Source organism: Vombatus ursinus, unplaced genomic scaffold, assembly GCF_900497805.2.
Source record: "Vombatus ursinus unplaced genomic scaffold, bare-nosed wombat genome assembly UNPS02010822.1, whole genome shotgun sequence".
NCBI lineage: Eukaryota > Metazoa > Chordata > Mammalia > Diprotodontia > Vombatidae > Vombatus > Vombatus ursinus.
This window is the reverse complement of record NW_020950600.1, coordinates 1751543-1766322: the sequence shown is the minus strand read 5'-3', so window position 1 is coordinate 1766322 and position 14780 is coordinate 1751543. Positions and strand designations below refer to the sequence as shown.

Here is a 14780-nt window from a genome sequence, read left to right as displayed (position 1 = left end):
GATTGGGGGTGAAACAAGGATGTCCATTATCACCAGTGTTATTCAATATCGTACTGGAAATGTTAGCTTTAGCAATAAGAGAAGAAAAAGAAATTGAAGGTATTAGAATAGGCAAAGAAGAAACAAAGCTATCACTCTTTGCAAATGACATGATGATATACTTAGAGAATCCTAGAGAATCAAGCAAAAAACCACTTGAAATAATAAACAACTTTAGCAAAGTTGCAGGCTATAAAATGAACCCACATAAATCATTGGCATTTCTATATATTACCAACAAAGCCCAACAACAAGAGATAGAAAGAGAAATTCCATTTAAACTTACTGTAGACATTATAAAATATTTAGGAGTCGACCTCCCGAAACAAACCCAGGAACTCTATGAACACAACTACAAAACACTTTTCATGCAAATAAAGTCAGATCTAAATAATTGGAAAAACATCAGTTGCTCATGGGTAGGCTGAGCTAATATAATAAAAATGACAATTCTACCAAAGCTAATTTACTTATTTAGTGCCATACTAATCAAACTACCAAAAAATTATTTTATAGAGTTAGAAAAAAAAATAACAAGATTCATTTGGAAGAACAAAAGGTCCAGAATATCAAGGGAACTAATGAAAAGAAATGCAGGGGAAGGTGGCCTAGCCATTCCAGATCTTAAATTGTATTATAAAGCAGCAATCATTAAAACTGCTTGGTACTGGCTAAGAAATAGAGTGGTGGATCAATGGAATAGGTTAGATATGCAAGACACAGTAGTCAATGACTATGGTAATCTATTATTTGATAACCCCAAAGACCCCAGCTTCTGGGATAAGAACCCACTCTTTGAAAAAAATTGCTGGGAAAACTGGAAAAGAGTATGGTAGAAACTAGGCATAGACCAAAATCTCACACCATAAACCAAAATAAAGTCAAAATGGGTTCATGATTTAGATATAAAGGCTGATACTATAAGCAAACTGAGAGAGCAAGGAATAGTTTACCTATCAGATTTATGGGGAACAGAAGAACTCATGACCAAACAGGAGACAGAGAAAATTATGAAAAGCAAAATGTATAATTCTGATTACATTAAATTGAAAAGTTTTTGCACAAACAAAGCCAATGCAACTAAGATTAGAAGGAAGGTAGAAAATTGGAAAACAATTTTTACAACCAGTCTCTCTGATAAGGGCCTCATTTCTAAAATATATAGAGAACTAAGTTAAATTTATAAGAGCACAAGCCATTCCCCAGTTGATAAATGGTCAAAGGATATGAACAGACAGTTCTCAGATGAAGAAATTAAAGCTATCTGTAGTCATATGAAAAAATGCTCTAAATCATTATTGATTAGAGAAATGCAAATCAAAACAACTCTAAGGTACCAGATCACGCCTATCAGATTGGCCAACATGACAAAATAGGAAAATGATAAATGTCAGAGAAGATGTGGGAAAATTGGAACACTAATGCATTGTTGGTGGAGTTGTGAAATAATCCAACCATTTTGGAGAGCAATTTGGAACTATACCCAAAGAGCTATAAAAATGTGCATACCCTTTGACCCAGCAATAGCACTTCTAGAGCTATATCCCAAAGAGATCATACAAAAGGGAAAAGACCCACATGTACAAAATATTCATAGCAGCTCTTTTTGTGGTGGCAAAGAATTGGCAATTGAAGGGATGCCCATAAATTGGGGAATGGCTGAGCAAGTTGTGGTATATGAATGTAATGGAATACTATTGTGCTATAAGAAATGATGAACAGGTTGACTTCAGAAAAACCTGGAAAGACTTTCATGGTCTGATGCTGAGTGAAGTGAGCAGAACCAACAGAACATTGTACACAATAACAGACACATTGTACGATGACTAATAGTGATAAACTTAACTCTTCCTGGCAATACAAGGATCTAAGACATCTCCAGAGGCCTTGTGATGGAAAATGCTATCCACATCCAAAGAAAGAACTATGGAAGTTGAATTGCAATTTTTTTTCTCTTCTGTTGAGTATTGTTTCCTCTTTCTGATGGCTCCTCCTATTGGTTTTAATTTTTACTTACAACATCACTAATGTGAAAATATGTTTAATAGGAATGTAAATGTATAGCCTATATCAGATTGTGCACTGTCTTGGGGAGGGTGGTGGGGAGGAAGGGGGAGAAAAATTTTAAACTCAAAAGCATATGGAAGTGATTATTGATAAATCAAAATAAATTAATAATAAAAAAGAAAGAAAAAAAAAGAACTATAACTGATATGGAAGTGACCCAGAGAGAACAGTAACTGACCTATCCATCAGAGATGCTGTATGTTAGGAAGACCAAGCCTAGCTGAGCAGCTGGTACAGATCATATGTCCACTGCTAAACTTCATTAGGACTCTTCCAAGAAAGATAGGACACTGAGGCCTATGAGTTAGGGAGAGTTGCCTTGGTCACCTGGGTATCTCACTACCTTAAGTTTATACTGAACTCTCCCCATGGGCATGGAATATATTTAAGAGAGAGTTCATCCCAGGTTTAAGTACAGGGATGTTTGTAACTACTGCTCATGCTATGCTATTTGAATAAATGCCTTTGGTAAGAGCTAATTGAATCTACTTGTGCACTTGAGCCTGTACATGTAAGTATATACAGAATATATACAAAATGAATATAAGCTAATTATGGGAGGAGCAGCTGGGGGCAACAGGAAAGGCTTTATGTAGAAGGTGGCACTTGAGCTGAGTTTTGGAGGAATTCAGGTATTCAACGAAGCAAAGATGAGAAGGGAGAGTTTCCAGGCATAGGGTACAGCCATTTCATGGCACAGAGATGGGGAATGGAATATTTTGTGTGAGGAACAGCAAGTAGGCCAGTGTGGCTGGACCTGGGAGTAATGTTTAAGAAGACTGGAAAGGTCAGGGGTCGGGTGTGTTTCCCTTCTATTAAACACTGTGTAGGGTGGTGGGGGATGGGGATGGTTTTGGAGTAGAGAAAGGAAATACTGTGGTTCTTGCCTGTAAGGGAGTCCTTAGTCTGAAAGGAGAGACATAAGTCCCTGCCCTTGGTTGGATAACTATTGGTGTGCTAGTGAAATAGTGTCTCCACTTTCAGAGAATTCCAAGTTTGATGAAGACAGACAGACATGAAAATTAATTAAATTTAAGCATAATTTCAATAAACTTCAGAATAGAGAAGAGAATCAGTAGGTTAAAGTTATGCAGTAAACAAATAAAACAAAATACTGGCTTTGCAGAATCCCAGCACTCCTCTTTAATGAGCAGGTCATTTCACCTTTCTTATACTCATTCTCATCTTTAAAAACTAGAAGGTTGCAACTGTATGATCTTGAAAGTATCTACCAGCTCTGACTATTACGATCTCATTAGGAAAGTCTTCCTGAGGATGAGGAGTTTCAGTGGAATTATGAAGGCAATGGATTGACAACACTGCTTTTACCCATTTTGTCTAAATGAATTTCTGAGGACTGCCTCTTCAGTCTCTAGCTTGCATTCTCCCGTTTTTCTCCCCTCTATGATCAGTTTCTGTTATTCCTTTTATATCTTTCTCCAGACTCAGATTCATTTCTCTTTCCTGGTCCTACTCCCTACTCCGACTCCTGAATCTTTATTTACCTGGCTACCCCTCCACAACTTCCCTTCCCATCATACATTTCCACAAATACCTGATTCCTTCATTTTCTACTGAAGCACTTACCACTGGTGTTCTCCATTTCCTCTCACGGTTTTGATGAGTTTTCACATATCACCTCTCCCCCAGCCTGCTCCCCCCACTGCTGTGTTCCTCTGCAATGTTCTTAAAGGGGGTTAGTGTGGAATAACAAACATTAAAGAGGGAAGAGAGTGAGATGAATAATATGTGCTTCCCTCAGAATAAGGAGATGGCCAAGGAACTAGCTGACCCCAAGGCAGAGGGAATGATGGATTTATCTGAGGAGCTGAAGATAGTAGTGATGAATAACCTGACCAACTCAGAAGTCAAGAAACAAACAGGTCAGATGGATGAAAGCTGTGCCACTAACCAACTGACAGAGGGAAAATCGGGTAAGAGGAAGAAATTAAGGAACTAATCCCTCTGATATCCCTTTCTGAATTCCCTATTTCTGCCTTGGTTGAGATCTTGCATGTTTGTGACAGGTCCAGGGCACATCTTGAGCTCAGTGAGGAGGTCTGTAGCCAAATGAGAACAGATGGTCAAGGATAAGTGGTTGTCCTTTTATGAAGGAAAAGGATTGAAAATCTGAACCTGAGAGAGGGGGCAGCCTGTGCCTGACACTGGATCATGAAATCGCTCTAGACAATCCAGCACCATTCTTGCCCTTGCCCCTGCCCCTGCCCTTGCCCCTGCCCCTGCCCCTGCCCCTGCCCCTGCCCCTGCCCTTCTTAGAGCTGAAAAGAGGAGATCCCTGTAGGGAGTTGAGGAGAAAGGTATGTTTTCTTACCTGACAGAGACCACTTCTTTGCCTTTACTTTATTCCCACCACTGCTGTCGCTGACCCTGTTCCAGAGTGCAGAAGAAAGGAGGCTGAAGTCCATATGTACAATTTGAGGGAACGAAAGTATCAAGTGTACCAAGAAATCTGGGACCCTCAGGATGATGACTACCTCTGTGAGTAGCCCTCCCATTCCTCTCTATCATTCCTAGTGCGAAGATGCCAACCCTGCCAGATTTCTCAGGATCAGGATAAACATTTAATAATGATGCCATCTAGTAGCTTCAAATTCACAGTCATACTTCTTCTCTCCGCAGGGGCTTGTGGGCTTCCAAACTAATACTTAGTTTCAGCTGTTCCTAATCCTAGTCTCCATTGCTTGCCTTCTGCAGTCTGTGAGGAGTGTCAGACTTTCTTCCTGGAAACCTGTGCTGTTCATGGGCCCCCAAAATTTGTCCAGGATAGTACCATGATCAAAGGACATCCTTATTGTTCAGCCATCACCCTGCCCCCTGGCCTGAGAATTGGGCTTTCAGGGATCCCTGGTGCAGGACTTGGTGTATGGAATGAGGCCTCAAATCTACCCCTGGGTCTGCACTTCGGGCCCTATGAAGGGCAAATGACAGAGGATGATGAGGCTGCCAACAGTGGATACTCATGGATGGTAAGATCGACTTCCACTGTTGCCCTCTGGCCCTCTTCTTCTTCCCCTCAATCCCAGTCCCTATTCTTGTAGGGCACTGCTTACTATACGAATGCAACTCAGGCTGATAATGGCAAGTATGGCGCACCTGGGCTTTCAAGGCTCTGTCCTAGGTACTGGTTAGGAGAAGATACATAGGAAGGAGAAGACCAGGTCCCAGGCCTCAGGGAGCTCCTGGTCTGATGGGGGAGACATATCTTTCATCCACTGAGGATTCCTCCTCCTCTATCCTGTTAGGACAAGGCAGGACAGATACATGCAAAAGATCAAGCTCCGTATCAGCACATTTAAGCTATCAAAGTGTAAACCGAGTCAGTCCAAACTGAAGAGATGCAGAGTAAAGGGGTGGCAGTCTGCATATGAAAATACATAGACTTAATGTTATTCCCTGAATTCCAGATCACCAAGGGGAGAAACTGTTATGAGTATGTGGATGGAAAAGAGGAGTCTTGCTCTAACTGGATGAGGTGAGAAAGCTGGACTCCAAAATCTAAATAGGTCAGCCCCCAGGGAGGTGATTTGGCTCCCTAACAGACAGACCTCTACCCCATCTGCTTTTCCAACTTTGATTTGCCACCTCCAGGCCTTTCCTTTCTTTACCCAATAACCTCTTTACTTATCTTGGGTCTGGGAAAAAAAAAAAATCCTGTCCAGTTAAAAAGTATTGAGTGCACCTAGCCTGGAGCTCCTGTGAGACCATCCCTGCCTTCCCCACTGCACCTCCCCCAGCCCTCCTCCCCACGTAAAGCAGTTAACAAGCCACAGTTGACTATATGATTAAGTTAAGGGAATAGCTTAGTAGCATGAATGTATGGGGCATGTGTGAACATCAGGCAACAAAGGTCCAGTGGGGTGAGACCTTTACGGAGGGTAGTGAAAGTCTGGATGAAGAATTGGGATTTGCCAAGAGAAGGCTGTATTTCAAGCCAGTGTTTTCCCTTCCCCATATGCCAACCTCAGGTATGTGAACTGTGCCCGAGACGAGGAGGAGCAGAACTTGGTGGCATTTCAGTACCGCAGACAAATCTTCTACCGGACCTGCCAGGTCATCAGGCCTGGTTGTGAACTCCTCGTCTGGTATGGGGATGAGTATGGTCAAGAACTGGGCATCAAGTGGGGCAACAAGTGGAAAAGGCCACTCACTGCTTGGACAGGTGAGCAGCTAGGGTCTTGTTTTAGTATCCTTTCTGCATAGGACCTTGGGCACAGAAGTTGATAAAACATGAGTTATATCCAGATTCCCTGCCCATAACAGAGTAAGACCTAATCAATCCAGAATTCTATTGATTAGCAACAATTTGGATGACAATATATGGGATTTTGGGGCACGGGGGTGGAGAACAGAGTTTAGATCTGTGATTTCATCTTTGTATGGAGCTCCCAGTGTACAAACTCCTTCCTCCAGGGCACACTGGCAACTTGTCTGTAATCTGTCTTAGTTGCCTGATGACACTGAAAGGTTAAGTGACTTGCTTATGATGTACCCAAGTCAGGGATAGTGCGTGAACCCAAGTCTTCCTGACCACAAGGTCAGCTCTCTCTCTATGACACCTCTCATGACATTTATTGAACCAAAATATTAAAATAACTTTTTCCTCTGAATTTTCCTCTTCATAGAGGATCAGTATTCTTTCCAACCAAATCCTCAAAAAATTAAGGATTCCTTCTATCTCCAGTCTAGGAATTTATTTTTATGTAAAAAGATGTTTGCATTTATAAGGTAGGCTCTGCTGAGTTACCATTTTTCATTAACTTCATTTCATTTATAGGTTTCTTACTTTATAACATATTTAAAGGTAACCAAGTTGCATTCCTTTGTAAGTTTTTATAATTCAGTCTTTTCACCAACTCAAACTGATTTTCTCCCAGGCCTGTTCTTCATGGCTTATTATCCATTGATTCTCCTTCAGACCCTCTTGGGCCCAGCTTTTTCCCTGATCCCACTTTCCCAAGCTTGGAGTGAGGCTCCTTCTGACTCAGCCTCCAAGAATCATTAATTTCCTTCAAGATTCATTTCATGCACCACTTGCTACGTCCCTTCCCAATCCCCCCGTGGCCAGTACCTCTCACCCCCAAATTCCTTTGCATCCATCTTTTAGATGGCTATCCTCATGCCTGTTGCCTCTCCCCAGAATCTAAGTTTCTTAGATGTTCTTCCTTTGTCTTTGTGTTTCCAGCACTTCGAGTGCCTAGCCATAGTAGGTATTTGAAAATACTTGATTGACTATGAATTAGTGAGGTGTTAGAAATTATGGCCCTGTGTTTATCAACAAACATGTATCCACACATCAAAAAACCCAATTCATTTGATTTTCCCACATAGATGCATGTAGATTTTTGACATGGCTACCACATCCATTACCTGTGGGTGCAAGAATAGTGGACTTTGCACAGTAGTCTCTCCCACACTGCACACATGCAATCGGGCTGTTTGCACATCCTGACACTTTCTGTGGTGCCAACTCCTAAGTGCTGAATTTTTTTTTCCCAAATCAAGGCTGTGGCCACAGTTTTAAGTTAATACTGATATTTTCAGTGTTTCAGAGCGCTGATTTCAGCGTGTACTTCCTCCACTGCTGCAAATTGTTGCCTCACTGTGACTTTAGCAGGCAAAACTCACTTTACAGCCAATCTGGTTATAAGCCCATCAGAACTTAGTTTGGTTGGTCCAGTTTAGGGGGCACCCAACAAACCAAAGCTTGTGCTCTGTTGGCATAATCTTTGAGAAGCCATGAGGAGGCAGGCATCAGAGTAAGATACTAGTAGAAGAATCACAGGAATAACTCAAATAGGATGTTACAATTTACAAAGTATAATTTTTGCTAGCCTAATTTTACAGATGGGGCAACTGAGGCTCAGGGAGGCTAGGTGGTGTGCCCAGGGCCAAAGAGAGAGCCAGGACTCAAACACAAGTCTTTTGACACAGCATTTCAGTTCAGACAGCTCCTACTGAACATCACGCGCAGCCTGTTGGAATTATATTGCAATTAGCACTGCTTCAATGCTGTTTGAACTATATTCCAGGACCTCTATAGTGTCCCATTCATTGTCCAATAGGAGTCATTGACAACACTGAAGAAATAGTACCTAATGTACCTTTGGATGAAAGAGTGAGGTTATAAGCAGGGTCACAAAATGGAGCAGAAGTTTCCCTCAAAAAATAATTCAAGTTGTGCCTTGTCTTAGCCTCCCAGAGGATAAACGTCATCTTTATCCAGACCAAGTCCCATCATGGTAGCTTAAGTGAACTCTGTTCTAGGTGAGGGGACACTGATCACCAAGGGTAAGAGTTGTCATAACCCCAAGTGGCTCCTCAGGGAATACAAATGAGGGTGACTCAGGGATTTCAGATGCAAAGCATGTCTATCAAGACATTTGCCAGAGGCACATGAGAATGATAAGGTGTGCAAGACATGATGGGAGGAGACAGGGAGCGGTGGCATGGGAGGAAAGAATAGGAGGCTCTGCAAACTGTCATCAGGCAGTAAGGAAAGGCCATGGCTCAAAATTTTCTTTCTTCTTTAGGGGAAAGCCCAGGAATCTATCTTTGCCCTTCCTGCCCTCTGGGCTTCTCCACTCATGCCTTCCTCAGTCAACACATGCTGCTCAAACATCCTCCTCAAGTATTCCTGGATTCAGGGACAGGAAATAATTACGGGCTGGGAGATCTCCATCCAGACCAGCTGCTTCTACCTGGTTACAGCTGTGTAAGTGACAAAACAGAAACATTACAAAAACAGCATTCTAGCTCCTTGTGCACGAAGGCCGGACAAATGGATCCGAGAGAAATGCACAGCCTGCCTCAGAGCCCACAAATGAGGGAGATGGAAAGCAGCTCTGGGGAGTGGGATCTCAGCAGGATCCCGGATAAGAGCACTAAAAAGACCACACTAGCATTCCAGGAGGGAGATAAAAAAGGGTTTGGGCCATACAAGTGTGGTGAATGTAAGCAAGAATTTACATACAAGTCAGTCCTCATCAGACACAGGCGGACACACTCAGGAGAGAAGCCTTATGTATGTGAGAAGTGCGGGCAAGGATTTGCAAGGAGGTCAAGCCTCATCACACACAGGCAGACACTCAGGAGAAAAGCCTTATGTGTATAGTCAAGGATTTGCCCGTAAGTTAGACCTCAGTATATGTAGAGGAACACACTAAAGTGGGACATCTTACACACGTCAAAGACTATGAGCCAATTTGCCAAATCTGATCAAATATAAGCATACAATACAAGTAAACATAGCCCGTACTAGGTGACACACATAGAAAGAAATGGGACCCCTTCTTCTCTGGTCACTCTGAGACAGCATTCAAAAAGCCAGCCTGGGGGGCAGCTAGGTGGTGCAGTGGATAGAGCACCGGCCCTGAAGTCTGGAGGACCCTAGTTCAAATCCAGACTCAGACCAAACACTTAACACTAGCGGTGTGACCCTGGCCAAGTCACTTAACCCCAATTGCCTAAAAAAAAAAAAAAAAAACAAAAAGACAGCCTGACCACTGCCTAATCACTATTCTGAATATGGGGCAAAGAGTAACTGAATAGGCACAAGGCTCTCAGCAGAAGGATTTGAATAGTTAGCAACTAGTCTGAGGTTTAGTTTGGAGACATTATGCTTTTCCCTGTGTTTCTATTAAACATTTTATTACAATAAACTTCTTAAATCTTTATGCTTTATCACGAAGGAAGGATGGGGACGGGGGGAGGTTTGGTGGAGAAGACAGGAATCAAGAGAAAGGCAAAGAGAGCTCTTAGCCTAGGCTTAACACCTCATTGCAACTTGGCCCAAATGTGGATTCAATTTTGTAAATTTATTGAAGGAAACAATTCCATACATGGAGAAAGAAGGGGACTGGCCCCTGGGAGCTGTAGGGGTACCTGGGGAGAGTAAAATGGAAGAAGCCCCTGGACTTAATCAGGGGTCACTTGTAGAATTCATGTTCCTGCTCATCCTTCTTAATGACTGTTTTGTATGCCTTCTCAAAATCTTTGGCCAGCACAATGTATCGATTCTCACGAACAGCTAACATTCCACCCTGGAAGAACAGAGAACCTGGAGTTAATACATGAGTCTTCCTCAAACCACACCCATATCTCAGACATGTATATTTGAAGGGGAAGGATGAAAATGCCTTCTCTTTCTCAGCATCCTCAGGCCTGGAGAGGCCATGCTGACAAGTAAGAGGTGCCACAGTACACAGAGCTCTGGGCTTGGAATCAGGAAGATGAGTTCAAATACAGACTTACACACTTACTAGCTGCATGAACCTGGGCAAGTCACTAAACTTGTTTGCCTCAGTTTCCACAACTGTAAAAATGTGGACAATAATAGTAAATACCTTACAGGACTGTTATAAGGATTAGAGATTACCTGTAAAGTATTTAACACAGTGCCTGTCATATAGTTGGCAATACATAAATGCTTTGGAGAAGGAAATGGCAAACCACTCCTGTATCTTTGCCAAAAAACAAAACAAAACAAAACCCCAAATGGGGTAACGAAAATTGCACACAACTAAAAAAACTGAGCAACAAAAATATAAATGCTTATTCCCTTCCCACCTTGTCTTATTTTTGTATCCAACCCTGTACAAAGCATAGCAATTAACAAATGATTTTTGAATTACTGAGATGAGGGAGAAAATGGAAAAAACAGGCGTAGGTGATCTAGGCACATCTGCTAAGGCAGAATAAGGGTTTTAATGGGGAGAAAAATCACTCACCTCCTGACAGATAGAATTAATATCAGCTCCAGAAATCTTATCTGGGCGGGCTACATCTATGGGGGAAAAGAGTCAAGGAAATGGTTTTTTAAAGAACATAGAGGTGGGTAACTGGTCTCTGGTTGGAAAACCAGGGGCTGCCCTTCACCTTCATTTTCTCTATGTAGAATCCAAGGCATAGTGGTAAAGACTAGGTGACTTTTTACCACTGGGGATGGCAGGCTGGAGTGGAGGCAGGGGAATAGGATGGTACACAGGGAAAGAAAAAAACTTTCTCCCCATATCTGTCCTTAGAGCAGGATACAATCTTCCAGATCAACCTCCTCTGAAAGGTTCATCTTGCTGGTGATAGTAGAAAAAATTAATCTTTTCTGTCGACGGTCAGGCAATGGAAACTCAATCTTACGATCGAGGCGGCCAGGCCGGAGTAAGGCAGGATCCAGAGTGTCTGCCCGGTTTGTGGCCATGATCACCTGGTATTGGAAAACAAATCTTGCCCTCTCATCCTCCAGACCCCTACCCTCCCAAAATTTCACATGGCCTCCCAACCACCTTTTTGGCCCTGCTCCAGTACCCTTCCTGTTTTTCCCTCCCAATCCTCCAACCTTGACATTGACGTTCTGGTCAAATCCATCCATCTGATTCAAAAGCTCAAGCAAGATCCTCTGAACCTCCCGGTCAGCTGGAAAGAGGGTCCCACAGTCAATCCAAAAGCCCTCATTCCTGAACTGGGTCCCAGTTCCTAGTCCAAATTCAGAACTCATTCTCCCTCCCAACCTCCAGCAGCAGATTTACTCACCGCCAGTTTGGGCATCAAATCGCTTGGTAGCAATGGCATCAATCTCATCAATGAAAATGATGGCAGGTGCATTCTCTTTGGCCAAGCGGAAAACATCCCGAACCATTCGAGGTCCCTCACCTAGGTACTTCTGCACAAATTCTGAACCCACAACCCTGATAAATGCAGCTGGGGGTAAGAAGGGATGAAATCACACCTTTTTATCTCAGAAGTCTGAAATTCCCATCCTCCCATGTTCCCCTATCCTAGGAGAGGGAAAAACAAGTCTAGTTGTAGGTTCTGAACAGGCGGAAGGCAAATAAGCATTTATGAAGAACCTACTGTGTTCTAGGCATTGTGCTAAGTGCTTTACAAATATCATAATTGGATCCTCACAGTAACCCTGTGGGGTAGTGGTTATTATTATCTCCATTTTACAGTTGAAGAAACTCAGGCAGGCAGAAGTTAAGTTGACTTGCCATAGGTCATGCAAATATTTACTAATATCTAGGGCTAGATTTGAATTTAGGCCTTCCTCACTCCAAGCCTGGCACTCTATGCACTGTGCCACCTATAAGAACAGGAGTACGAAAGAAAAACCTATTGGCCATAGAATTTATGGGGCTACCATACAAGAAAAGAGTATTTTTCAAGACTCTAAGTGCCTCAGGTACAGAACTATTGAATCAGAGTCTGGCTAAAAGAAGAAGGGAGAAAGGATAGCAGGGAGAAAAGAATCAGAAACTTAAAAACTCCTTTAAGGCAAGAACTGACTTTCCCCCTCTTCTGTACCACTCACCTCCCCACCCTCCAAAACCCAACACAGGTACCTGATAAATGCTTGGTGTCAAAATGAAGAGACAGTAAGAGAATTCTATATTTGTGGACCAGGATTTCTCACCTGTTGTGTGATGGGCCACAGCCTTTGCCAACATAGTCTTTCCACAGCCTGGGGGTCCGTACATGAGGACCCCTCGTGGTGGGTCAATTCCAATCTAAAACCCCAGGGAAGAGCAAGTTAAGGACTCCAAGTCAAAGTTCCAAATATTCTACTTTCCCCCTATTTCTATTCATTCTCCTCACCTGTTTATAGAGCTCAAAGTGGGTCAGTGGGAGTTCCACAGCCTCTCTCACCTCCTGCTTCTGAATATCCATGCCTCCAATATCGGCATACATGACATCAGGCTTCTGGTCTGGAAGGACACAACGACCTTAAGACTTGGCCCTGTGTAGTCAGGACTCTGTTCTCTCAAGGCCTTTCATAGTACAAGGCAGACAGTTGACACCCCGCCCCCCCCCAACAACTTGGGTTCAAATCTTAGGGCTTACCTGGGTAACCCGGGCAAGTTATTTAAACCTTCCCAAGTTACAGTTTCCTCCCTCTGTAAGAGAAGGGAGGGTGGACTACACGGCCTTTTAAGTCTCCTTTAGCTCTAGATGGATGATCCCTGCCTAAGGTGGCAGGCTGAGTCAGATATCAGCGGGGGTAAGGGGAGGCTTTTCTCCCCACCTGAGGTCAGCATCATGATGCTGCTATCAGCTTCTGGGGGCAGAACATCCACCAGAGCATTGCTGTGTTTGTGGAGGGCCACGGAAGCATTGGGTTTCAACAGCTCCCTGTCAATGGTGCTGAGAATCCGGACGTAATAATTAGAACCTGGAGAGAAAGGTAAGGAGGCAGGTGGGGAAAATGAGGTCCATCTTTGGTCCTTTCCCACCCATGTGCTTACAAGCAGGGACTGACCCGCTGGGCAACAGGGGCACTTGTACTGGGGAGAAGTGTCCCACTGGCACAACAAAGGCTTTCAGTGGGACCCCCTCCCCAAGGGGCACTCGGTCAGCCGAAGTCTCAGGAGGAGAAAGGCAGCCAACCTGATACTGAGGGGTCACTCTCAGCTCTAAAACTCTCCAACTGGGGGGCGCCTGGGCCTCAGTTTACCGGTGGTGGAGCCCACAATGGCTGTGTTCTGGTCCACGGCCTCCAGAAACTGCCCGATGACCAGGGGGATGCTCTGGATGCGCTTCACCTCCTCCTGAGCGTGCAGGAACTCCTTCTTCAGATTCTTCTGCTCATCCTTGATGTACTCCTCCTGCACCTCCAGAAACTCCAGCTCTTGTTGCAGTTTCTGTAGGGACCACCAAGGCGGCGGCGGCGGCTCTGAGCTACCACCCGGTGCGCGTGGCCCGGGGCCGGCGCTGGATACGCGCAGGGCGCCAGGCACCGAGGGCTTCCCCTCCCCGGGGGGCGGCCGGGGTCCCCGCGCTCACCTTGTAGCGGCTGTACAGGTCCTCCAGGTCCTCGGGCTCGGGCCCCAGGAAGGACAGGCCGGTCTGGGGCCGGGAGATGGACACGGCCGGCAGCTCATCCTGGGGACCGGGGAAGAGGAGCGAGGTCGGTCACCTTGGGTCCCGGCCCCGCTCCTCCGTGCCCCGGCGCCCCCGGCCCGGCCGCCACCGCCCTCGCTGGGGCCGCCGAACCCACCCCCATCCCAGACCTGCGCCTTCTCCACTAGAATGCCGATCTCCTCCATCGCAAGCGGGCCGAGCCTGGGTCTCCGCCGGAACTGCCTCAGTCATTGCTTCCGCCGCTGTTCCGTCGCCGGAAGTCCAGTACCTCCGCAAGGGCCTGTGGGAAGTGTAGTCCGCTCATTGGCTCTCCTCTGACGGGCTGCCTCCTGGGAGCCCGGAAGGGGCGTTTTTCCGCGGTCTGCGCCCCCAGCCCACCTCCTCCCGAGTCAGTCCTCCAGCCCCAGCCTTCCTCACGGGGTTTTGGGAAGTAGAATGCGTACCCTCGACCTCTAGTTCCCCTCTCGCCCCACCCGCAGTTCTGGAGTCACCGGGAGGTGAGAAGGAGCTATGGAAAAGCTCTAGCTCCCCCACGGAGGAGGGAACGGTAGGAAAGCGCATGCGCGACCCGGAACTTTGAGGCCGCTTCAGAGTCAGCAGGGGCCCCGCGATCTAGAGGCTGGGGCGAGGACCTAAGTTCGAATCCCACCCTCGGCACTTTGTGGCGTGGCAACCCTGGGCAAGGCCCGAACCTCTCAAAGCCTCGGTTTCCTCCTTTGCCATGCCATTATTCCTCGCGCCACCGGTGGGTCGTTCGGCGAGCACCCGAGGAGCGCGAGCCCTGGGTTCCAGTCCCGCGTCCG

The 14780-nt window shown here is 45.2% G+C and overlaps 2 protein-coding genes across 2 annotated transcripts in view; one reads left to right on the top strand and one right to left on the bottom strand.

Annotated features, from left to right (window-relative positions):
* LOC114038142 (histone-lysine N-methyltransferase PRDM9-like) overlaps positions 1-9290 on the top strand; it is a 32481-nt gene extending 23191 nt beyond the window's left edge. Inside the window, 7 exon segments of the mRNA XM_027855304.1 lie at positions 3869-4040; positions 4504-4605; positions 4822-5093; positions 5532-5599; positions 6093-6286; positions 8658-9207; positions 9209-9290. Of these exon segments, the coding sequence (XP_027711105.1) occupies positions 3869-4040; positions 4504-4605; positions 4822-5093; positions 5532-5599; positions 6093-6286; positions 8658-9207; positions 9209-9290 (1440 nt within the window).
* A 630-nt stretch (positions 9291-9920) lies between these two features.
* On the bottom strand, positions 9921-14233 carry PSMC4 (proteasome 26S subunit, ATPase 4). The gene is made up of 11 exons (XM_027855189.1): positions 14127-14233; positions 13900-13998; positions 13571-13757; positions 13142-13288; positions 12715-12824; positions 12533-12626; positions 11653-11820; positions 11459-11535; positions 11158-11326; positions 10854-10909; positions 9921-10166 (listed from the first exon to the last, which is right to left on the bottom strand). Exons 1-11 carry the CDS (start codon positions 14160-14162, stop codon positions 10053-10055), a joined length of 1257 nt encoding a protein of 418 aa, XP_027710990.1. The 5' UTR covers positions 14163-14233; the 3' UTR covers positions 9921-10052.
* Positions 14234-14780: the final 547 nt, after the last annotated feature.